This window comes from Mustela erminea, chromosome 2 (genome assembly GCF_009829155.1).
Source record: "Mustela erminea isolate mMusErm1 chromosome 2, mMusErm1.Pri, whole genome shotgun sequence".
Lineage (NCBI taxonomy): Eukaryota > Metazoa > Chordata > Mammalia > Carnivora > Mustelidae > Mustela > Mustela erminea.
Window position 1 is genome coordinate 130,163,484 of NC_045615.1, and position 26,887 is coordinate 130,190,370.

General features: G+C 38.1%; 1 protein-coding gene across 1 annotated transcript in view; it reads left to right on the forward strand.

The window, feature by feature from the left end:
- The window catches only part of KLB (klotho beta), a 62,717-nt gene that overhangs the window by 6,121 nt on the left and 29,709 nt on the right, over positions 1 to 26,887 (forward strand). The window contains exon 2 of the mRNA XM_032334112.1: positions 22,762 to 23,730. Within this exon, the coding sequence (XP_032190003.1) occupies positions 22,993 to 23,730 (738 nt within the window). The 5' untranslated portion in view covers positions 22,762 to 22,992. The remainder of the gene's footprint in view (positions 1 to 22,761; positions 23,731 to 26,887) is intronic.

A 26,887-nucleotide genomic window follows, 5' to 3' on the forward strand; every position in this document is an offset into this window, starting at 1 on the left:
CATCTTCCATAAAATATACAGCAAAAATCGTACTCAGATAAAGTCTAATTCATTGCCACAAAAAGGATATAAGCAGTGGTTTTTAACATACCCATTTAAACTGCTAGCTGCTGTAGAAAGAGTTAATCTTGCTTTAAGACAAATGAGGCCAAGTGCTTTGGACTCTACATTTTATTTTTTTTTAAGGTTTTAGTTATTTATTTGACAGTCAGAGATCACAAGTAGGCAGAGAGGCAGGCAGAGAGAGAGGGGAAGCAGGCTCCCCGCCGAGCAGAGAGCCCAATGTGGGGCTCGATCCCAGGACCCTGAGATCGTGACCCAAGCCGAAGGCAGAGGCTTTAACCCACTGAGCCACCCATGCGCTCATCTACATTTTAAAATATACCTGGTTTGATGCCTTTATGTAATATTATCTTTAGCTCTAGGATGGTGGTAAGCATTGTAATTGGTAAAGTAAGTACAGCAGGTCACTAATAGCTGGGATTCCTTAGACATTTTTTAGAAAATATTTCTTTTAATTTGAGTGGGATTTGCAAAACTTAATATTACTGTATGTTGAAGAGCCTATTATAAAAAAGAATCACCACTATAGTTGAATTCACCTCTTTTCCCTTCCACCAAGTGGAATAATCTAAATCTGGTCAGGAGAGCACAGCAGACCACAGTTGAGAAACGTTCTACAAAATAACGAACCAGGATTCATCAACAGTGTCAAGGTGATGAAAAAAAAGGGAAAATTGAGGACTGAAAATACGTATTAACTAAATGCAATGTGGGATCCTGGACAGAAAAAAGGACATTAGAAGAAAAATGAGTAAAATCTGAATAAGGTCCATATTTCAGTAAATAGATCATAGCATAGTATCCTGGTTTTGATCACTGTAAGTGATTATGTCAGTTAACATGAACAAAATGGAAGGATATGTGTGAACTCTCCATACTATTTTTGCAACTTTTCTATAACCTTTTTCAGTTTAAAAAAAAAAATGAGCCCAAGGTCGATGGTTGTGTTTGAACAAATAGGATTGAAGGTAGGAGAGAGGAATTTGTCTGGGGGCTTGTTATGTCTGACTTGTCTATTAGACTTGGGATGAAAGAAATAGTCATGAGCAAAGAAATCAGAGAATGTGTAGTTATGTCTAAATAGTATATAAGATGGCTGTGAAGCTTAATGAAATTGTAAGAAGGATCCTTTGCTTAAAAAACTTGAAGACACAATTAATCAATTACTAGTAACCTGAAACTTATATTTCTATGATTTCAACAAAACATTTCTCTAGATGTATTTCCTTTTTTAAAAGATTTATTTATTTACCCTATGACCCAGCAATTGCACTATTGGGTGTTTACCCCAAGGATACAAATGTAGTGATCCGAAGGGGCACCTGCACCCCAATGTTTAGAGCAGCAATGTCCACAATAGCCAAACTATGGAAAGAGCCCAGATGTCCATGGACAGAAAAATGAATAAGGAAGATGTGAGGTATAATGTATATATCATAGTATTCCATTCTATGCAATATGAGGTATAATATAGTATTATTATACTATTATTATGGTATTATTATTAATATTAATTATAGTAGTATTATTAATAATATTATAGTATTCCATTCTATGCAATATACCTCATATTGCATAGAATGGAATACTACTCAGCCATCAAAAAATGAAATCTTGCCATTTGCAACGATGTGGATGGAACTAGAGGGTATTATGCTAAGCAAATTAAGTCAATCAGAGAAAGACAATTATCATATGATCCCATTCATGTGAGGAATTTAAGAAACAAATAGAGGATCATAGGGGAAGAGAGGAAAAAATAAAACAAGACTAAATCAAGGAGAGACAAACCATAAGACACTCTTAATCATAGGAAACAAACTGAGGGTTGCTGGAGGGAAGGGGGGTGGGGGGATGGGGTAAATGAGTGATGGACACTAAGGAAGGCATGTGATGTAATGATCACTGGGTATTGTACAAGACCGATGAATCACAGACCTGTACCTCTAAAATTAATAATACATTATACATTAATTAATAGAATTTAAATTAAAAAATAAAAGATTTATTTATTTTGGAGGGAGAGAGCGTGCAGGAGGGTGGGGCAGAGGGAGAGAGAGAGACTCTCAGTCAACTCCCTGCCAAGTGTGGAGCTGATACGGGGCTCCATCTCACAATCCCAAGGTCATCACCCGAGACAAAATCAAGATCAGACACTCAACCCCCTGAGCCACCCAGGTGCCCTTCTCTAGAAGTATTCTTTGATGAAATACTTTCTTCACTTGATTTCAATGACATCTGTAGTCTTTCAGTTTTTTCCTTCTTCAACAGCCATGCTTAGGACTGTTGTGTTCATTGCTCCTGATCTTCTTGTCTCTTTAACACTTGATTGTCCTAGAGCCCATTTCTCTACTCACTACCCGGAGACCATCCAGTCTCATACCTTTATACAGTATCTGAAAACTGACACTTCCAAATTTCTATCAACTGCTGATTTTTCCTATAAACCTCTGAGTTGTATATTCATTTTCCAACTTCACGTCTCCACTTGGCTGTCTCCACTTAGTATGTCCAAAACTAAATTCTTGACCCTCTGTCACAAAACTGCATCTCAACTGATAGGACCTCCACCCTTCTATTTGCTCAGGTCAAAAATTTTGAAGTCATCTTCAACTCTCGATTGCTTGCTCTCTTGCTCTCTCACTTTCTCTCTCTCCTCCCCTTCAAGTCCTCCCCTCACTACCACACACATTCAAACCATCAGCAAATTCTATTGGCTCTATCTTCAAAATCCAACCAGAACCCAACAAATCTCATTACATCTACCACTACCATGCAGGTCTAAGCTACCATCATGTCTCCCCTGTTATCATCTCTTGACTGATTACCATGATTCTGTCTGTTCCACATACAGGATGGTCTGAACACAGTATCCACAGTGAGCCTTTTCACCTGTGGTTAGATCATGTCACTCTCAGCTGAAAACTTTACAGTGTTCCTCTTCTTGGTAAGAGTATAACACAAGGGCACCTGGGTGGCTCAGTGAGTTAAGCATCTGCCTTTGGCTCAGGTCATGGTCCTGGAGTCCTGGGATCAAGTCCCATGTTGGGCTGCTTACTCAGCTGGGAATCTGCTCCTCCCTCTTCCCCTCCCCATGCCCATTCATGATCGATCTCTCTCTCTCTCTCAAATAAGTAAAATCTTTTTTAAGAGAAGAGTATAAAACAGGGGCGCCTGGGTGGCTCAGTGGGTTAAGCCGCTGCCTTCGGCTCAGGTCATGATCTCAGGGTCCTGGGATCGAGTCCCGCGTTGGGCTCTCTGCTCAGCAGGGAGCCTGCTTCCTTCTCTCTCTCTCTCTGCCTGCCTCTCAGTGTACTTGTAATTTCTCTGTCCAATAAATAAATAAAATCTTTAAAAAAAAAAAAAAAAGAGTATAAAACAAATTCCTCCCCATTCCCCTGCACCATCTGGTCCCATTACACACTCTGTAATTACTGTCTCCTACACGCAATCGTTCCACTGCGGTCACAGCTCTTCATTATTTCTGAAAGGTACCAGACCTGATTCTGTTTCAAGGACTTTTCACTCACTACTCATTATGGGCCCAGAGTGCTCCTCCCTGATAGCCATGTGGATCATCCCTCATCCCTTCGAAGTTTCTATTCACAATCAAAGATGACTAAGCCCCAGCACCAAGAGTGACATGTCAGCAGGAACAACGTAAAGAAGATTTAAGTTCCAGATAATTAGCAATTCAAAATAGAGAACAGCTGTGTCTGGAGTATTGACCAACATAATCACAATGACTAATATTTGTGTGTGTTGGACTTCAGTTTAGGAAACAGAAATCCTTCTGGGTATTTCTTTCAGAAAAGGGTTTTGTTGTTGTTGTTTTCACAGGGAATTAATTTGGTACTTAATATGTTGGAAGGGCAGGAGTTGAAGAAATGAAGCCAGACACCATCACTAGACTTTAAGCCTTAGGGTCACACTTAGAAACTGCAACTGCTGGCGTTGCTGTTTCTACCACTGCCAATGTCACAGCCTCCCACACTGATGAATTTGGAGCCAGTCCAGAGAACACAGAGCTGACTGCTACAAACACTTGTGATGCTGGAGATGGGGAATCAGCTTCTACCATCTCTGTCTCCCTTCAACAGTTTACATGAAATTGAACCCCAACCTAGAATTCTAAACCCAGCCAAGCAACTGAACAAATGTGTGATGGAAAAGGCCTGTAATTTCCCCTGCCTCCAAAATGTATTCCCTATGTAACTTTTTTCAGGAAATTGCTGGAGAATGTGCTTCCCCAAAAGCAAGAGAACATAATCATAATGTACCACAATACTCAGCAATGAATAATCTTTACATAAAGATAATGTAAACCCTAAATATCAATTTCACCAAATGGTAAATTTTCTTACCAACATGAAATGATAATATAAGAAACCTAAATCTTTATCTACCATAATAGCAAATCAATAGATAGTCTAAAATTAATTAATTGAAAGATAGCAACACCTGAATATTATGCAAAGTATAAACACAGAAATGCACAAATTCTAGAACAATGAAAAAGTTGAAAGAGGGAAAGGGGACTTGGGGGAATAAATACCTTAATAAATAGAAAAAGTAATTTTAAAAAGACCACACATGGAAAACAAAATAAAGTCCTAAAAAGAAAATATAAAAGAATATCTTTATAATTTTATTTTTTTACTATTAACGTTTATATATTATTTGTTTCAGGGGCGCAGGTCTGTTATTCTTTAGTCTTACACGATACATAATGCTCACCACGACACATACCCTTCCCAATGTCCATCACCCAGCCACCCCAACTTTCCCACTCCCCCTCCACTCTAGCAACCCTCAGTTTGTGTCCTGAGATTAAGAGCCTCTTATGGTGGGACACCTGGGTGGCTCAGTTGGTTAAGTGTCCGCTTTTTGTTCAGATCATGATCCCAGGGTCCTGGGATCAAGTCCTGCATCAAGCTCCCTGCTCAGTGAGGAGCATGCTTGTCCCTCTGTCTGCTGCTCCCCCTGCTCGTGTGCTCTCTCTGACAAATAAATAAAAATAAATAAAATCTTTTAAAAAAAGAGTCTCTTATGGTTTGTCTTCTTCTCTGGTTTCTTCTTGTTTCATTTTTCCCTCTCTTCCTCTGTGATCCTCTGCCTTGTTTCTCCAATTCCACTTGTTTATAATAGAAAAAAAATGGAAAAGCTTAAGTGTTTGCCAGTAGGTAAATGGTTAAATAAATAAAATATGGTGCACTGATGCCATGGAATATTATGCATCTATTGCAAAAGATTGAGCTAGATATATGTATACTGACAGTGAGAGGTCTTTTTTTTTTCTTTCTGTCTTATTTTTTTAGTATTTTTTATTTTATTAACATACAATGTATTATTTGCTTCAGGGGTACAAATCTGTGAATCATCAGTCTAACACAATACACAACACTCACCATAGCACATACCCTTCCCAGTGTTCATAACCCAGCCACCCTATCCCTAACCCCCACCCCCCAGCAACCCTCAGTTTGTTTCCTGAGATTAAGAGTCTCTTATAGTTTGTCTCCCTCTCTGGTCCCATCTTGTTTCATATTTCCCTCCCTTCCCCCCATAACCCCCCACCCTCCCTCTCAAATTCCTCGTATCAGAGAGATCATACAATAATTGTCTTTCTCTGATTGACTTATTTCACTTAGCATAATACCCTCTAGTTCCATCCACATTGTTTTGACAGTGAGATATCTTCATAATAAATTATTAAGAGAATAAAGCATGTTCTGGAACACTGTGTGTGGTTTGTGATCATGTTTATGTTTTTTAAAAGTATTTAAAATGTGTGTGGCATGTAGGGGGAGGTGCATGTGTAAGGATACACTCTAAATGTTAACTGGAGAGACCTCAACATTGTGCTCCATGTTCTTTTATTTTTATTCTTTTAAAACCACCTCTTAATAATATTCAAAATATATAAAGAACTTAGATTACTCATCACCAAAAATACAAATAATCCAATTAAAATGGACAGAAGACATGAAAGACATTTTCCAGAGATGGCCAAAAGACACATAAAAGATGCTCAACATCACTCAGCATCAGGTTAGTGTAAATAAAAACGCACAGCGAGATACTGCTTCACACCTGTCAGAATGACTAAAACCAAAAACACAAAAATCCAGTGTTCACGAGGATGTGGAGAAAAAGGAACACTTATGCACTATTGGTGGGAAGGTACACTGATGAAGCCACTGTGGAAAATAGCATGATGTTTCCTCAGAAAGTTAAAAGCAGAACTACCACATGATCCAGTAATTCCACAACTGGGTATTTACTAAAGAATACAAAAACATTAACTCAAAAAAATACATACACCCCTAGGTTTATTGCAGCATTATTTGTAATAACCAAAGTATGGAAGCAGTCCAAGTGTCCACCAATAGATGAGTGCGTAAAGAAGATATGGTGTATGTATACACACACACACACACACACAGAGAGAGAGAGAGAGAGAATGGAATACTACTCAGACATAAAAACAGAATGACTTTAAAAAATTAAAAATTTAAAAAAGAATGAAATCTTGCTCTATCATCTGACTTAGCCAGATGCCCCTAGAATTGTTAAATCATTATATTGTACACCGGAAACTAATATAACACTGTATACTAATTGTACTTGAATTTTAAAGTAAATAAATATATTTTTTAAAATCCATCTTTTGGGGCGCCTCGGTGGCTCAGTGGGTTAAGCTTCTGCCTTCAGCTCAGATCATGATCTCAGGGTCCTGGGATCAAGCCCCAAGTGGGGCTCTCTGCTCAGCAGGGAGCCTGCTTTCTCCTCTCTCTCTGCTTGCCTCTCTGCCTGCTTGTGATCTCTCTCTCTCTGTGAAATAATATCTTTTAAAAAATAAAATAAAATCCACTTCTTAGGGACACCTGAGTGACTCAGTTAGACGTCAGCCTTTGGCTCAGGTCAGAATCCCAGGGTCCTGGGATCGAGTCCCACATCAGGCTCCCTGCTCAGCCAGGAGCCTGCTTTTCCCTATCCTGCTCCCCCTGTTTGTGCTCTTTATCTCTCTTTCTCTCTCTGTATCCCTCTTTGTGTCAAATAAATACATAAAATCTTTTTTTAAAAACCTCTTAACAATTTGTTTCTAGTATTTTTAATTTTTTTAATTTTTTTTTTAATTTTTTTTTTAAGATTTTATTTATTTGACAGAGAGAGATCACAAGTAGGCAGAGAGGCAGGCAGAGAGAGAGGAGGAAGCAGGCACCCTGCTGAGCAGAGAGCCTGATGTGGGACTCGATCCCAGGACCCTGAGATCATGACCTGAGCCGAAGGCAGCGGCTTAACCCACTGAGCCACAAAATATGAATTCTAAAAAGAAACAGAAGTCACTGGGGTCCCTGGGTAGCTCAGTCATGATCCCAGGGTCTTGGGATTGAGCCTCACATCGGGCTCCCTGCTCAGCTGGAAGCCCGCTTTTCCCTCTTGCACTTCACCTGCTTGTGTTCCCCTCTCTTGCTGACTCTCTCTCGGTCAAGTAAATAAATAAAATCTTTTAAAAAATTAAAGAAAAGAAAAGAAATGAAAGTTAGGTGTCTACTCAGATCTACTAATCAGTCTCCAGAGGTGGAGACTGAGTATATGGTATATTTTTAAAGTTCAAGAAGTGATTCTGATGCACAACAAAAATGGAGACTATGGGAAACTGTACGGTAATTCCTCAAAAATTAAATATAGAAGCACCATATGATCCAACAATTCCACTTCTGGGTATATAGTCCACAAAGAATTGGAAGCAGGAACCCTAACAGATACGTAGACACTCGTGTTCATGGCAACATTATTCACAATAGTCGAAAGGTAGAAGCAACCCAAATGATCATTAACAGATAAATGAATAGACAAAATGCAGTATATCCATACAATAAAATAGTATTCAGCCCTAAAAAGGAATTAAATTCTGACACCTGCCACAACATGGATGAAACTTGAAGACATAATGGTAAGTGAAATAAACCAGACACAAAATACAAGTATTACATGATTATACTTCCGTGAGGAACCTGGTGTAGTCAGTTTCATATAGACACAGTAGATTGGTGGACGTCAGAGTTTAAAGAAAGGGAAAATGGGGAGTTATCATTTAATGGATGCAGAGCTTCAGTTTGGGAAGTTGAAAGAGTTCTGGAGATGAGTGGTAATAATGGTTGCACAACACTGTTGTGCACTTCTTAATGTCACTAAACTGTACATATAAAATGGTTAAAATGGGGGGCACCTGGCTGATGCAGTTGGTAGAGCATGTCACTCTTCATCTGGGGGTCGTGAGTTCAAACCACTCATTCATTGGGTGTAGAGCTCACATCTAAAAAAATTTTAAGGGGCACCTGAGTGGCTCAATGGGTTAAAACCTCTGCCTTAGGCTCAGGTCATGATCCCAGGATCCTGCGATCGAGCCCCACATCGGGCTCTCTGCTCAGTGGGGAGCCTACTTCCCCCTCTCTCTCCACCTGCCTCTCTGCCTGCTTGTGATCTCTGTCTGTCAAATAAATAAGTAAAATCTTAAGAAAATGTTAAAATGGTAAATTTTATGTTGTATATTTTTATACAATAAAAAATGTTTTTAGAGACTTGAGAAAAATTACATTTTTACCTTTTCCTACAATGGTTCATCTCCATTTATTTTCAGAGCTTCAACGATTGTCTATATACCAAAATGTCCACATTATATTTTCAGAAAAGATCTCGTCTCAAACAATAGTCTCAAATACCTACCTGCACATTGGATACTTAATACCTCAAACTCAAGGTTTTAATATATTTAAAATACCATCTTCTTTTTTTTTTTTTTTTTAAGCGGGCTCCATGCCCAGCACCAAGGCCAACCTGGATCTTGAACTCACAACCCTGAGATCAAGACTTGAGCTGAGATCAAAAGTCAGATACTTGGCCAGAGTGACCCAGTGCCCTTACCATCTTCTTTTCAAAGTCCATCGTGTTCTCAATTTCACCCAGTTGCCTAAGTCAGAAAACTGGGTCATCACTCACTCTTTCTTCTCCTAAACTCAATCTCAACATTCAGTTGGTTATTGAAGCCAGGTGATATTTCTTTCAGTTAGTTCCTGACCTTGTCTGTTTCTCTCCAACTGCAATGCTGCTACCTTTGTTCAAGCCACGTCATTTTTCATTCAGATTAACAAAAGAGCCACTTAACCCACTTCAAGAGTACCTACTTCCTGCACTCATTGCCAGAGTGATTCTCCTAAAATGCAGACCTACCTAATCGTGTCACTCTCTTGTGGTAGATAGAGAACACCAGCTAAACACAAAACTTTATGCCCCCCCCTTCCATGCATTAACTATAGAATATAGAGTGATTGCCCAGGCAAGGGATTCGTGTTACCCACCTTGCATCTAGAGGGGGCCCCATGACTAGTGTTTGCCAGTGGAATGTAATCAGAAATTATGTATGTTACTTTCAGGCAAAGCTTTTCAGAAGATTTTCTCTTCTACCTGCTGAATACAGGGGGTAAGACTCCTGTGGGGCCTTCAAGGGTAGCAGTACTATAGCCATAAGCATCCTGGTCTCTGAATTGCTGAGATGAGCCATTGAAAACATGGGCACTCTTTCTTCAGACAAATGTGTGACATATGACCTTCTATTTGGGCCTCAATTTCATATTTTGGAGTCTATTTGTACAGTGGTATGCTGACTCATATACTTGCTTAAAATACTTTCAATGGTTGCCTATCTCTTTCAAGATAAAGCTTAAATTCCAGTAACATGATTCACGAAGGCCTTTATGATCTGCCTTCTGCCAATCTCTGCAAGTCATTTCTTGCCATTTCCTACTAACTCTTAAGACCTGGGTGTCCTGAATCACTTGTCAAACTTTTGCATCTCTGGGACTTCCGATATGCTACTCCATATACATGGGATAGCCTCCCTTCCTCCTTCTCTCTTTTCTTCTGGCTAACATTGCCTCATTCTTCATTTCTTAGGATTTTTTTAGAGTTTTCGGGCACCTCTACGCCACCTTTCACCTACACATACACGTGTGTGCACATGTGCACACATCCACTGGCTTATATACACTTCCTATGTTTTTCTATAAAATTTGTGAATACTGTAACATATTCAATTCACTTGTTCATCTATCTATTTCTATTTTTTAATTGAGGTATAGTTGACACACAGTAGTTAGAGTAGTGTCAGGTGTGCAACATAGAAATGAACAAACATACGCATTACGTTCTGCTCAATACAAGTGTAGCAACCTTCTGTCATCAGTCTAGTACACTGACTGTATTCCTTCTGCTGTACTTTTATCCCTATGACTTATTCATTCCATAACTGAAAGTCTGTATCTCCCCCTTCCCTTCACTCATTTTTTTCTAGATCCTACCCTCCTACTCTCTGGCAACCTTGAATTTGTTCTCTGTATTTATGGGACTATTTTTGCTTTTGGGTGGTTTATTCATTTGTTTTGTTTTTTAGATTCCACTTCTAAGTGAAATCATGTGGTATTTGTCTCTCTCTGCCTTCTTTCACTTAGCACAATAACCTCACATCTATCCATGTTGTCGTAAATGGCAAGATCTCATCCTTACCTATTCCTGAGTAATAGGCCATTGCATATATGCATAAATATTTATGTGTGTGTGTGTGTGTGTGTGTGTGTGTGTGTGTGTGTGTGTGTGTCTCCCATCTTTAGCCACTCACCTATGGATGGATACCTGGGTTGCATTGTAAGTAATACTATTATTTACAATGGCTATTGTAAATAATGCTACAATAAACACAGGGGTGCATATATCTTTTCAAATTGTGTTTTTGTTTTTTTGGGTAAATATCCAGTAGTGAAATTACTGGATCATATGGTGTTTCTACTTTTAATTTTTTCGAGGAAACTTCATACTCTCCACAGTGGCTACACCAGTGTACATTCCCACCACCAGTACAAGAGGGTCCCCTGTTCTCCACTTTCTCACCAGGATCTTCAGTTTTAAATTCCAACCTCCAACAAAGGACTTGACCCACAGGAGATGCTCAATAAAGATTTGTGAAATGAATAAAGGAATGATGAATTCTGGCCTCTACTCTACTAGTCTTGAAACCCTTATCTGTAAAATAAAGCTCTAAATAGTTGATTTCTAAGGACCCTTCCTGCTGTAAAATTCTGTCATCCATATGAAGTGTTATGACGAGATGTTTCAGTTACAGAATTCCTAGAGAGCATGTATCTGTCCCACTCAGTTGGTACCAGATAGGTACAATTTTTTTCTTAGACATTTTGTGGTTTTTATTACGTTCTTCTTGGCTAAGCTATAAACTCTTTTTGGAGGCAGGAAGATATATATTCTCTCCTAGAACTTAATATGGGCCCTTTTCCAAGTAAAATATTCAATAAATATTTGACAATTTTTTCAGGAAAAATGAAGCCCCCATTCTGATTCATTAAATCATGATAACTGTTTCATAATTTCAAGACCTAGTTTCATAAATATTTGAGAATTCTTTAAGCTTCAGTATTAATTCATTCTCATAAAGATTTCTTCATATATTTCTTCATTCATTCTTTCAAAAAGCATGTTTTTACTATGTAAAATATACATCCATAAAATTTACCCTTGAACCATCTTTAGCTGTAGACTTCAGTGGCATTGACTACATTCACTTTCTTGTGCAACCCACAATATCCATCCCCAGACCCCTTTCCTCGTCCTGAACTGAAACTCTGTATCAGTTAAATGGTAAATCCTCATTCACCCTGCTCCCCAGGCCCTGGAAACCACTTTCTGTTTTCTGTGTCTCTATGAATTTGACAATTTCAGGTACCTCCTAGAAGTATAATCATGTAATACTTGTTCTGGGGCCTGGGCGGCTCAGTCAATTAAGGGTCTACCTTCAGCTCAGGTCATAATCTCGGGGGCCTGGGATTGAGTCCCGCATCAGGCTCCCTGCTCAGTGGGGAGACTGCTTCTACTTCTGCCTCTGCCTATCTCTCATGAATAAATAAATAAAATCTTTTTAAAAAATCATATAGGGGTGCCTGGGTGGCTCAGTGGCTTAAAGCCTCTGCCTTCGGCTCCGGTTGTGATCCCAGGATCCTGGGATTGAGCCCGAGTCAGGCTCTCTGGGCGGCAGGGAGCCTGCTTCTCCCCTCTCTCTCTGCCTGCCTCTCTGCCTACTTGTGATCTCTGTCTGTCAAATAAATAAGTAAAATCTTTTTTAAAAAATAAATATAGGGCGCCTGGGTGGCTCAGTGGGTTAAGCCACTGCCTTCGGCTCAGGTCATGATCTCAGGGTACTGGGATCGAGTCCGGCATCGGGCTCTCTGCTCGGCAGGGAGTCTGCTTCCTCCTCTCTCTCTCTGCCTGCCTCTCTGCCTACTTGTGATCTCTCTCTGTCAAATAAATAAATAAAATCTTTAAAAAATAAATAAATAAATATAAACAAATAAAATTAAAAATCATATAATACTTGTCTTTTGTGTCTGGATCATTTCATACAGTCTTCAAAGTTTCTCCATGTTATAGCATGTGTCAGAATTTAATTCCTTTTAAAGGCTGAGTAATATTCCACTATACACATACCCCACACACACATTTTGTTTATCCATTTATCTGTTGAATAACATTTAGACTGTCACTACCTTTTGGCTATTATGAATCATGCTACCATGAACATGGATGGCTGTACAAATATCTGTTGGAGTTCCTGTTTTTAGTTCTTTGAAGAATATATCTGGAAGTAGAATTGCCAGATCATATGGTAATTCTATACTTAATTTTTTTGAGGAATTGCCCATACTATCTTCCACAATATCTACACCATTTTACATTCTGACCAGCAATACACAATGGCTCCAATTTCCCTACATATTCTCCAATTCTTGTTATTTTCTGGTGTCTTTCTTTTTTGCACAGTAGCCGTCCTAATGGGTGTGAAGCTATGGTATTTTTACCTATATGTGTTCTGATTTAACCAGCTAATGAACTTCCCCTGACAATGATCCAATTCCTTTGTTTTCTCATATGAAATCTGAAATAGTTTTAATGATCAGTCATTGGCCACTAGCAAACAAATATTCATTATACATTTCAAAACTTCGCCTTTGTCAAGGTGACTGGTGGCTCAGTCAGTTAAGCTTCCAACTCTTGGTCTCAGCTCAAGTCTTGACCTCAGGGTTGTGAATTCAAACCCTGAACTGGGCTCCATGCTGGGCATGGAACATAATTAAGAAAAAATTTAGCCTTGAAACGTTTAAATGGCTCAGTAGGTTAAATGTCTGACTCCTGATTTCAGCTCAGGTCATGATCTAAGGGTCCTGGGATCCAGTCCCAGTTGGGGTCCATGCCTCTCCTTCCATTTGGTATTTCTCTCTAAAGTAAATAAATAAACCTTAAAAGAAGAATAAGAAAGAGTGCCTGCGTGACTCAATCAATTAAGTGACTGACTTTTGGTTTTGGCTCAGGTCATGATCTCATGGTCATGAGATCAAGCCCTACATCTGGCTCCACACTCAGTGGGGAATCTGCTTGAGAGTATCTCTTTCCCTCCCCTCTGCCTCTCCCCTCATTCACTCTCTCTCTCTCTCTCTCTCAAATAAATAAATACATAAAATTATTTTAAAAAAGAAAAAACAGCCTTTGTCAGTAACATTTTTTTAAATTAATGGACTTTGTCTTGAGAAATTACAGTTACAGGGACTCCTGGGTGGCTCAGTGGGTTAAGTATCTGCTTTCAGTTCAGGTCACGATGCTGGGATCCTAGGATCGAGTCCTGCACTGGGCTCCTTGCTTGGCAGAAGCCTGCTTCTCCTTCTGCCAGCCTCTCCCCCACTTGTGCTCTCTCCTCTCTCCCTCTCTCTTTCTGACAAATAAATACATAAAAACTTCTAAAAAAAATTATAGTTACAAACTTCCCATATGCCTCTTCAGTCCTTCTCCCAGCCCCAGCTTCCCCTATTTTTAACATCTTGCATCAGTGTGGTAGGTTTGTTACAACTGATAAACCAATATTATTAACTAAAGCTCATAGTGTACATTAAGGTTTACTCTTTGTGTTGCATATTCTATGGGTTTTGATAAACGGATCCACCATTACAGTAGCCTACAGAATAATAGCTTCATTGCCCTAAAAATTCCATCTGTTTGTTCCTCCCTCAACCTATTCCCAGGCAACCAGTGATCGTTTTACAGTTTCCCTTTTACTGTTTCCAGATGATCATATAATTGAAATCATACAGTATGTAGCCTTTATAGATTGTTTCTTTCATTTAATAATATGAATTTAAGTCTTCTCCATGTCTTTTCCTGGCTTGATCATTTCTTTTTATTGCTAAATAATATTTCATTGTATGGGTGTATCAAGTTGCTGTTTATCCATCCACCCATTAAAAGATATGTTGGTTAATTCTAAGTTTTGACAATTATGAATAAAGGTGCTATAAGCATTCACATTCATATTTTGTAAGCACACAAGTTTTTAACTCATTTGGGGAAATACGAAGGCTGTAATTGTTGGATGGTGTGATAAGAGCATGCTTTGTAAGAAATTTATACCTAGTTTTGTAAGAAACTTCCAACCTGTCTTCTGATATGTGTGTAGCATTTTGCATTCCGAGCAACAATAAATAAGAGTTCCTGTTGTTCCACATTCTTGCCAGCATTTGGTGTGGTCAGTGTTTTGGTTGTTGGTCATTCTAATAGGTAAGTAATTGTATCTCATGTTGCTTTAATTTGCAATTCTCTAAGGATATATGATATAGTGTATCTTTTCATATGATTAATATCTTCTTTGCTAAGGGGTTTGTTCAGATCTTTTGACTATTTTTCTAGTCATTTTGTTGTTGTTGTTGTTGTTGAGTTTTAAGAGTTCTTATACATTTTGGATACCAGTCCTTTATCTGATATGTATCTGTTTTGCAAGGATTTTCTCCTAGTCTGTGGCTTATCTTTTCATTGTCTTAACTGTGTTTTTTGCAAAGCAGAATTTTTTCCTTAATGAAGTCCAACTTATCATTTTCTTTTCTATTTTGGGTTGTGTTTTTGGTGTTATATCTAAGAAGTCATCACCAAACCCAAAGTCTCCTAGATTTTCTTCTCTGCTATCTCCTGGAGTTTTATAGTCTTGCATTTTATGACCTACTATGAGTTTAGGTCTATGATTCACTTTGAGTTAATTTTTGTGCAGTCTGTGTCTATATTCACTTTTTTTTTTTTTTTTTTTGCATGTGAATGTCCAGTTGTTCCAGCACCATTTGTTGGAAAGGCTATTCTTTCTTCCTTGAATTGTCTTTTCTCTGTTGTCAAGGATCAAATGACTCTACTTATGTGGGTGATTTTTCTGGGATATCTAGTCTGTTCTGTTGTTCAGTGTGTCTGTTTTTTTTTTTTAATATTTCATTTATTTATTTGAGAGAGAGAGCACTAGAGCGGGGTGAGGGGCAGAGTGGGGAGGCAGTCCCCCTGCTGAGCAAGGAGCCTGATGCAGGGCTCAATCCCAGGACCCTGGAATCATGACCTGAGCTGAAAGTGGATGCTTAACCAACTGAGGTGCCCAGGTGCCCCCAATGTGTCTGTTCTTTTGCCAATACTACACTGTCTTGATTACTGTAGCTTTCAAGCCTTAAGGTCAAGCAGCATCAGTCCTTGAATTATCAGTCCTTTAATATTGTATTGACTGTTCAGGGTCTTGTGACTTTCCATATAAACTTTAGAATCATTTCATCACTATCCACACAACTGGCTGGTTTTTATTGAGACTGCATTGAATCTATAGATCAAATTACAGAGAACTCATGCCTTAATAACATTTGATTTTCTTATCCATGTACATAGAATATCTCCCCATTTATTTAGATTTTCTTTCATGTCTTTCATTAGAGTTTTGTAGTTTTCCTCATATAGATCTTGTACATATTTTGTTAGATTTAAACCTAAGTATTTTTGTGCTAATGTAAATGGTATTGTCTTTTTAATTTCAATTCCAATTGTTCATTTCTGATAAATAAGAAAATAATTGACTTTTATATATTAACCTCTACTCGATTATAGAGAACAATCTAATGGTTACTAGAAGGGAGGTGGGGGGGATGGGTTAAATAGATGATGGGGTTTAAAGAATGCATTGTGGGTTATCTGAGTGGCTCAGTCTGTTGGGTATCTTTTATGGGTGGGGGAAGGCATCCAACTCTTGATTTTGGCTCAGGTCATGATCTCGGAGTTGTGGGATTGAGCCCTTCATCGGGCTCCACACTCAGTGCAGAGTGAGAAGCATAGGGTGATGTATGGAACTGTTCAATAACTGTGTTGTATACCTGAAACAAGTATAACACTGTATGTTAACTAACTGGAATTAAAATTAAAACTCTTAAAAAAATAAAGTAAGATATTTCAAGTATATATATATTGTGTATGTGTCTGTGTGTGTGTATGTGTGTGTGTGTATTAACCTATATCCTGCAACCTTGCTATAATTGCTTCTTATTTCCAGGATTTCTTTTATTGAGGTTTTGGGATTTTTCATATAGACAATCATTATCATCTATGAACAGATTTTTATTTTTTACTCCCCAATTTTTATACTTTTTAGTTCCCTTTCTTGTCTTATTGCCTTAGCTAGAACTTCTAGCATGATACCGAGTAGAAGTGGTAAGAATAGACCTGTTCCCTTTCTTGTCTTATTGTGTTAGCTAGGACTTCTAGTATGATGTTGAATAGAAGTGGTTAGAGTAGACCCCTTTGCCTTTTTCCTAATCTTTGCAGGAATGAAACTTTATTTCCAACATTGGCTAATTTTTCCTTTTATGTTCTTTTTCTGTCAAAAATAAAAAAATGAGGGGCACCTGAGTGGCTCAGTGGGCTGGTCATGATCTCAGGGTCCTAGGATTTAGCCCCACATCAGGATCTCTGCTCAGCGGGGAGCCTGCTTCCCCCTCTCTTCTGCCCGCCTCTCTGCCTATTTGTGATCTCTCTCTCTCTCTGTGTCAAATAAATAAATAAAACAAAATAAAATAAAATCTTTAAAAAATTAAATTAAATTAAAAATTAGAACACCTGGGTGACTCAGTCATTTAAGCGTCTACCTCTTAGTTTCGACTCAGATCATGATCTTGTGGGTCCTGAAATCAAGCCCTGTGTCAGGCTCCATGCTCAATGGGGAGTCTGCTTGAAGATTCTTTTCCTCTGCCCCTCCCCACCTCACATATTCTCACTTCCTCTCCCCTCTCTCTCTCTCAAATAAATAAATCTTCGGAAAAAAAAAATTGCAAATATAAATAAATAATTAATTAGTTAGGAGCACCAGTCTGGGTTAGTTGGTAGAGCATGTGACTCTTAATCTCTAGGTCATGAGTTCAAGTCCCACATTGGGCATAGAGCTTACTTAAAAAAAAAATGAGTTAAGAAAATGTACAAAAAAAAGAGAATAACTATAACCTATTTGTTCACAATCCAAACACAGTATAGTGAAGTGTGGGTATTTTCTTATAATTCTACATATTAGTTATTGCTTTTATTACATAATTATAATCATACTGACTATTCAATTTGTTACCTGGATTTTTTTTTTCAGTTAGTTTTTTTCTTTTTTAAAGATTTTATTTATTTATTTATTTATTTGACAGAGAGAGACAGAGATACAGCATACATGCATGTGCGGAGAAGCAGAGAGGGAAGGAGAAGAGGAGGGTGGAGGACAAGTAGACTTCTGGCGGAGCCTGGAGGTGGAGCTCCACACCAACTGAGCCACCCAGTTGCACCCAGTTAGTTTTTTATCCTAAACATTTTTTTTAAAGATTTATTTATTTGTTTGAGAGAGAAAGAGAGCATAAAAGGGGAGAGGTGCAGAGGAAGAGAGAGAGGAAGAGAGAAGCAGACTTCATGCTGAGTGTGGAGTCCAACACAGGGCTCGATTTCACAGCCTGAGATCATAACCTGAGCCAAAATCAAGAGTCAGATACTGAACAGACTGAGTCACCCAGGCATCCCTATATTTTCAAAGACTATTTAGTAACATTAAAATGTTTAGGATAGGGGCACCTGGGTGGCTCAGTCATTTAAGCATCTGACTCAGGTCATAATGTCAAGGTCCTGGGATTGAGCTCCCATTGGGCACCGCACTCAGCGAGGAGCCTGCTTGATGATTTCTCTCCCTCTCCCTCTGTGTGCTCATTCTGTCTCTCTCCCTCTCTTTCTCTTTCTTTCTCTAAAATAAGTAAATAAATATTTTTTTAAAAGAAAACATTAATGACTCTGCAATGCTTTAGCAAATGGATATTCCATGCCTTATGTAATTATTTCCCACAAATCAATCTTTTTTTTTAAGATTTTATTTATTTATTTGACAGAGATCACAAGTAGGCAGAGAGGCAGACAGAGAGAGGAGGGGAAGCAGCCTCCTTGCTGAGCAGAGAGCCCGACGATGTGAGGCTCGATCCCAGAACCCTGAGATCATGACCTGAACCAAAGGCAGAGGCTTTAACCAACTGAGCCACCTAGGCGCCCCACAAATGAATCTTTAAATCATTTCAAATTTGGGGGCACCTCGGTGGCTCGGTTGGTTAAGCATCTGCTTTTGGCTCAAGTCATGATCCCAGGGTCCTGGAATGGAGTCCTATGTCAAGGTCTCTGATCAGTGGGGAGCCTGCTTCTACCTCTCCCTCTCCCTGCTGCTCCCCCTACCTGTGCCACTCTCTCTTTGTCAAATAAATAAATAAAATCTTTAAAAATAGTCATTATAAATAAACAAACATTTTTACCATCATAAATAATACTGCTATAAGATATTTGCAGCTATAGCATTTTATGTATTTAGAATTATTTGTTATGATAAATTTCTAATATTACTGAATTAAGACATGAAAAAAATCTAAGGTTAATTATATATTAGAAAATTCCTTTCTTTAATGTTTTACAGATTCATGTTCTAACCAGCAATGTGTTACAATCTCATTAACAGCAGTTTTCATCACTTACTTTTATTCTTGCTAATTTAACAAGAGAAAATATTTGAAGTTTGGGGGTTTTTTTAAGATTTTTTTTTTAAGTAATCTCTCTACCCAAAGTGGGCCTCAAACCTACAAATCCAAGATCAAGAGTTATATGTTCTACCAACTGAGCCAGCCAGGCACTTCTAGAGTTATTTTTATATGTGTTTTTGATTGCTGGTTATTTAAATTTTTTTCTTTAGCTAGACAGTTGTGCTTTCTCTTTTGCATATTTATTGTGCATGTTGTTTTGCCATTTCTTTAATTTAAATATTTTATTTATTTATTTGACAGACAGAGATCACAAGTAGGCAGAGAGGCAGGCAGAGAGAGGAGGAAGCAGGCTCTCCACCGAGCAGAGAGCCCGATGTGGGGCTCAATCCCAGGACCCCGGGATCATGACCTGAGCCGAAGGCAGAGGCTTTAACCCACTGAGCCACCCAGGCGCCCACCATTTCTTTAATTTAGAGTGTTTTTCTTATTGCTTTGTCTGAGTTACTTATATAATAAAAAGTTGGCCATTTGCCTTCTAGATTTGCTGTAATATTTTCCAAGTTTGTTATTTGCTTTTCAATTTTTTCATATATTTTAATTATAGTTAAATTATTTATATGAGCTCATATGTAAGTAAATAAATATCATTATATAAACTATGTATTTATAGTTTTTAAAACTATATATATAAAAACTATATATAGTATATATATAAACTATTATAAATAAAATATATATTTATGTAATTTAATATTTGCTTCCATTTTTCTCCTAGTTTTCTGTAACTATATATATTTTTAATTAAATGTATCTGTGAGGGGTAAATTATCAACTTAAAAATTTTATTTTTAGGGGCACCTTGGTGGCTTACTCATTAAGCGTCTGCCTTCAGCTCTGATCATGATCCCAGGGTCCTGGGATGGAGCCTCTCATCAGGATCCCTGCTTGGCGGGAAGCCTGCTTCTCCCTCTCCCACTCCCCCTGCCTGTGTTCCCTCTTTTACTGTGTCTCTCTCTGTCAAATAAATAAATAAACTCTTTAAAAAAATAAATAAATAAAGATTAAAAAATAAAATAAAAATTTTATTTTTAGTCATCAGGTCACCATATATACATATATCAAATCATTGCACTGTGCATCTAAATTAATACAATGTTACATGTCAATTACATCTCAGCAAATCTGGAAAAAAACATTTTACAAATAGTGAATTAATTGCATCAACTCCATTCATTCATTTAATGATTAAGCATTTATTCAGATAAGTGATGATAAAATTTCAGATAGGAGACATTCTTCCAGGCCGGTGGAGTAGAAAAACAATTCCAGGATTATGTGATAAATGTGGTGATAGTGGTATATATTCTACAGGCACATTCATTCAACTTTAGTGACTAGGAGGCCCCAGATACTCTCTAGGGACCAGTCATGGCCCTTGTTTTTAGAAAAGAGAGACCAAGAGAGAACTGTAAGTCAAACAGGGGTTACAGATAAATGTATTGTGTGAGAAGTGTCCTAACAGAGGAATTCTGGGCTATCCCAGGAACACAAATGAAGGAGACACATCTATATCAAATCCAACTGTCTTAGTTCCTCTCTGGCTGCATGAGGATCAACCACCATCATGAGCGACGTGGTTACCATCCAGACCAGGAAGTTCATGACCAACGGCCTACTTCACCCCAGAGAATACCATAGTAACTAAGACAGAAATTCGGGGAAAAACTAGCCAAAATGTACAAGACAACACCAGATGTCACCTTTGTATTTGGATCCAGAGCCTGTTATGGTGAAGGGAAGACAAGACAACTGGCTTTAGGCTGATTTATGAATTCTTGGATCACGCCTTCAAAAATGAACCCAGATACAGACTTGGCGGGTATAAGAGGAAACAGATGTCAAGGAAACAGTGAGAGCAATGCCAGAACAGAATGAAGAGAGTCGGGGGACTGCAAAGGCCAACATTGGTGCCGGTCAAAGTGAGCTGGGATCAGACACAGAAGGAGCGAAGACTCTGCAGTGACTTTACCTACAGCGATTGTGCAGATGTTTCACGAGAGGATAAATCAAGAAGTAATGTGTTTAAATAAACAAGCAAGTGATTTAAATACATTGAAATAAGTAATTTAAATAGATTTTATTTAGATTTCATTTAAGAAATAAATAAGTAATATAAAACTTCACTTACATAAGTAGATAAATAAATATGTAATTTACACAAGTTTCAGTTAAATAAATAAGTAATTCAAAACAAACTAGGGAATGGGAGAGTCTTGGTAGAGGAGGTACCATGGACATGAACTAGAGGAAGGAGGTGCACACATCCTGGCAAAGAGTCCACATATCAAGACGGAGGCCGTGAGCCCTCCACGTGTGTCCAGCAAACACAGCGTGGTTTGTTATGGCTGATGGGACGCGTTCTACATGTAGCTAACTGAAGAAGAATGAAGTTCAAGGTGTGGGCAGGAGCCAGAATATAGCATCTTTCATACTGAATCTTAGCATCACTTTCTGAATAATCCTTCCTTTTCACATAGAAATAAGAATGCTCGTTGAGTCCTTATTATGGGTCAGCGTCTCTTCCAAGTGCTTTCCATGTACTAACTCACTTAATTCTCACACTCATCCATGCTGTAGATACCAGCATTATCCCTTTTCTTACCTAACTCGGAAACTGGGGTGCAGAGAGGTTAAGTAACTTGTCCCCAGTCACACAGCTATATTTAAACCCACGCAGTCTGAGTCCAGAGGCTAAAACTGTTAAACACTCTGCCATTCATTATTATGGGATACTTCAAATAGTTAAAAGACTAAATTTTTAGAAAGTTATCTGGAGGCTATGAATTCTGGACAGTATTATTGTTTTATTCATTCTTATTCCCAAATCATGCTATTTAAGTTGTGCTTTTTTTTTTTCATGTTTTCATATCTAAAGGTAATCTGTGCCTTCACTATTTTCTTTTTTTAAAGGGTTTTTTCTTTTTTTAAAGATTTCATCCATTTATTGAATTGACAGGGGTGGGAGAGGGAGAAGCAGGCTTCCTGCTTGAGCTGGGTGCCTGATGCAGGGCTCAATCCCTGGGAGCCCGATGCAGGGCTCTATCCCAGGACGCTGGGATCATGAGCTGAGCTGAAGGCAGACCCATAATGACTAAGCCACCCAGATGCCCTTTTAGGGTTTTTTCTTTTTTCTTTCTTTTTTCTTCTTTGTACTTATTGCCTATTTATTTGTCAAGTGAACTTTCACAATAATTTTGTTGAACTCCAGTTTGGGATTAGAGGATTTAGATTGAAAGTGCATTTAAATGTATAAATTAAATGAGAAAGTATTCAGTGTTTCCATCCAGAAACTGCTATATACTGCTTCATTCATTTCTCTCAAATCTATGAATACATTTTTAAAATTTTCTTAAGATAGGTAGCATTTGATAAGAGTATCCTTAGATGTGTTATAATTTCTGCAGAAGTGTAATATCTTATTGTATTTCCTCATTCTGGATTATCAGCCTATAGGAATGCTACTTATTGGTATCGCTTTTCCTGAAACGTGAAATAATAAAATTACCGCTCAAAACCCACGAACATCGGAAAGGTATACACTTTATTCAATAGTGTTCAAAACATTCAGAAAAGATTTGGGTCACATGAAAGGCTACAAAGAGAATATGGTATTTTTAGTCATTGTTTATCTATGTTTTAGTTATTCATTCAAACTACTGTCAGTGATGCGTTTTCATATCATTTTCCCCAGAGTAAGGCAGGAGGAAACAAGCAAATTACGTCGCTCTCCATGACCCATCCCAAGGCTCACAGTTCAAGCTAATCATTGACAGAGCTTTACAATCACAAGCTTTTACTGAAGCGTTTGATAAGACAGGCGGGCAGTGAGCTGCCAGCGAAGCCAGGCTGTGCGGCTGGATCTCCAGGGAATGAATGGATTTTCCGCAGCGCCCATGAAAGAAACATACACTACAGGAAAGCAATGTGCAACCGCGGTCTGCAAAGATCTGTCATCCTGTCGGCATTTATTCTCCTACGAGCTGTTACTGGATTGTCTGGGGACGGAAGCGCTGTATGGTCTAAAACTCCTCATTTTAGTCCGGTAAATGAAAGTCAGCTGTTTCTCTATGACACTTTTCCTAAAAACTTTTTCTGGGGTGTTGGGACTGGAGCATTTCAAGTGGAAGGGAATTGGAAGACAGATGGAAAAGGACCCTCTATATGGGATCATTTCATCCAAACACACCTTAAAAATGTCAACAGCACGAGTAGTTCCAGTGACAGTTACATTTTTCTGGAAAAAGATTTATCAGCCCTGGATTTTATTGGAGTTTCTTTTTATCAGTTTTCAGTTTCCTGGCCAAGGCTTTTCCCTGATGGGATAGCGGCAGTTGCCAATGCAAAAGGTGTCCAGTACTACAATGCTCTTCTCGATGCTTTAGTACTGAGAAACATTGAACCTGTAGTTACTTTATACCACTGGGATTTGCCTCTGGCGCTACAAGAAAAATATGGGGGGTGGAAAAATGAAACCATAACAGATATCTTCAATGACTATGCCACCTACTGTTTCCAGACGTTTGGGGACCGCGTCAAATACTGGATTACAATTCACAATCCGTATCTAGTCGCTTGGCATGGGTATGGGACAGGTATGCATGCTCCTGGAGAGAAGGGAAACTTAGCAGCTGTCTACACTGTGGGACACAACCTAATCAAGGTACCGTACCACCTGTAAGCTGGCTTCATGTTAAAGCTTCCGAATGTAAGGGGCAGGAGTTAAAAAGAAATGCTAAGAAATGTATCTTGTGTTTAAATAATTCTTTTTATTGACAACAACTCAACTCATGGTAGTGTAACTCACAAGTTCTCGCCTCTAATTTCACATTTAAGGTCGAGCTTTATGTATCTAAGCTCTTAGTAATGTGTTAAGCCAATTATTGTCCTTAAGGGTTGTGCTTTAAAAATTTTTTTTAACTCTTGGGGGTGCCGGGGTGGCTCAGTGAGTTAAAGCCTCTGCCTTGGGCTCAGGTCATGATCTCAGGGTCCTGGGATCAAGCCCCACATCGGGCTCTCTGTTCAGCAGAGAGCGTGCTTCCCACTCTCTCTCTGCCTGCCTCTCTGCCTACTTGTGATCTTTATCTGTCAAATAAACAAAAATCTTTTAAAAATAAATAAATAAAAATGACTTGCAAAATTACAAAAAAAATTTTAACTCTTAAAATCTACAAGTAGACATTAGAGTGTGAGAATATGAGTTTCCTTTCATTCAGTGAAAAACCAGTACTTTAGAAATCTAGTTGCTGAACCCTTTTCTGACAATGTGTAACCATTTCAGAAATTTTTTACAGCTTGACCTTTTCCAGTCACCCTTTGTGGTTAGTATTGTTATTCTTAGTGACACTTAGCAGTAATAAGCTAAATACATGTTAACTAACTGATCTGTATTAAACACAGGAATGGAGAAAAATGCACTTCACAGGTGGTTTTATCTGTGTTACATGGCAGAAAAGATGAGGCTAACTGTTCTAGGAGGTAAAATTACACTAGTAATATAAAAACTGGGAAAACTATTCTCCACTCGGTTTTAAAAGCTAGAGTTAATGTTGGGAGATGTTCAAGTTACTAAAACAGTGAAAATGTAAGCAAAGTAATAGCAAATATTGGTTGGATGCTTACTGTGTACCAAAGACAATACTAAGCATTCTGTATGCATTATCACAGCTAATCCTCATAATAACTTTGTGAACTAAGTCCTATTAGCATCCTCATTTTAAAGATAAGGAAACTGAAGCTTAGTGGGATTACGTGAATTAATTCATAGATGACAACATAATTAAACACCAAAAGTCTTTATTAAGAATGTTTTTAAAAGAGCGATATTTCAGGGATTTTAAAGTGACTTCGTCTCACACTGAAGCCAATATCTAGAATCAGATTAAACTTCTTGAGTCCAATAGTTTCCTTGGGGAAAATAAATTACTCTGGACTCTTGTCACATTTTGAAAATGAAGACAGTTTATTGTACTGTTTCATAATGTGCTAGGAGGAGTAATTTGATTTTTGATAATCAAATGTGAAATGTGTAAAAGTAGAAAAAATGTATAGGAACATAAAATTACTCCAAGGTCTAAATTTGCACATTCAAAAATACCTACCCACCTTCTTTTCTTTTTGAACTTGCTGGGCTATTATACTATACACAGGTGTTATACTGTGGTTCAGTCGCATCTGCCTTTGCCATAAACAAATTGTATTATGACTTCAAGGTCATTTAACGTATCTCTGACTAGCGTTGTCTATAGAACCTATGATTGATGTGAGGGTGTACTGTAATTTGGCAAGTAAGACCTTAAAGGGGAGAAAACGTAGAGCTATTAACGATGAAGATTGTGCATATATAAGTTAGAAAACTGTTCCTTTTATCTAGTTCTTTAAATTATTAAAATGTATGCATTTATATATGCTACAGGCTTGTGTAGATTGAGAAACATCAGATTGTACCAGAGGATATAAAGTGAAAAAGTTCAGTTCCTCTCTCCCTTTCCACCTGACAATTTCAGCCTCGAGGAAGCTACTGTTGGTGGTCTTTTATATAATCTTTTTAGAGTTAAATAGGCACATACTTGCCCATATATGTTTATTTAACCTTCTTAAAAGAAAAACGTTCTCAATTGTTGAAGTTTTCTGTCACCTTGAAAAATGTTCACAATAGGAATTTTCAGGAACAATATACTTTAGTGGTTAATTTAAAGCCTTAAAAACTGGCTATTGGATAAAAAAATACATGGGAAAAAGTTGTAACTAACCAATAGACATTGCTTTCAAACTTCGCATATAAAATGCTGTATTTTCAGATGTTTTTCATTGTCCCCTAATTCAAGACAGACTCTGCCTTTAACACAAAATTAGTACTCTCCAATAGTGAAATAAATTTTATTGTTTTAAATTGAGGCATTACATTTTTTAATTATTGACTTTTCCAAATAATTTCTCCTATCTCTTTAAAATTTCTAAATCACTAGCTCAAATAAGGAGTGTAAGGGGTCCCTTGAAATCAGCCAGAAAGTGAAATATCCTTCTTAGCCCAGTGACATAGAGCTCCAGAGAGAAATCTTGCAATGGTTTGGTAGCCCGAGGTGAACTCATTTTTCCCACTGGTTCCTTCTCTGTTCTTCCTTTGACATGGAAAAGATTAATTTGATATTTTATGTCGTAATCAGGTATTTATTCCTTATTTTCCCACCTGTGACCCAGAAGCAGCATTCTTGAGGATTTGTTTTGAGTCCGAGTTCAAACATTTCACTAAGTTTAAAAAAAAAAGCCTAATATAAAAATCAACTTGGGGTGCCTAGGTGGCTCAGTGGGTTAAAGCCTCTGCCTTTGGCTTGGGTCATGATCCCAGAGTCCTGGGATCGAGCCCTGCATCGGGCTCTCTGCTTAGAGGGAAGCCTGTGTCTTCCCCTCTCTCTCTGCCTCCCTGTCTGCCTACTTGTGATCTGTGTGTGTCAAATAAATAAATAAAATCTTTAAAGGAAAAAAAACTCAATCAACTTTATTCCTCACCCCTCAGACACTGATAAAAGATTTCACAGTGGCTCTTGGGGTCTTTCCAGTTCCAGGATAACCTTGAAAACTCCATTTCAGTCTGCAGTGTCCTGGTTTGGAGAAAACCTGAATGGCCTAGTCAGTTCTGAGACTGACCTGGACTTTAAATCCCAACTTTATTGCAGATTTGGTGATTACATTACAGTGAGTCTAAGCTTCAGGTAAAAAAAAAAAAAAAAAACCAAAAAACAGAACTGCCATAATCATACCCATTAAGAGATGCTCCACTCTGGGTTTTGAGGAGTATTTGGAACAGAGAGAGTACATTT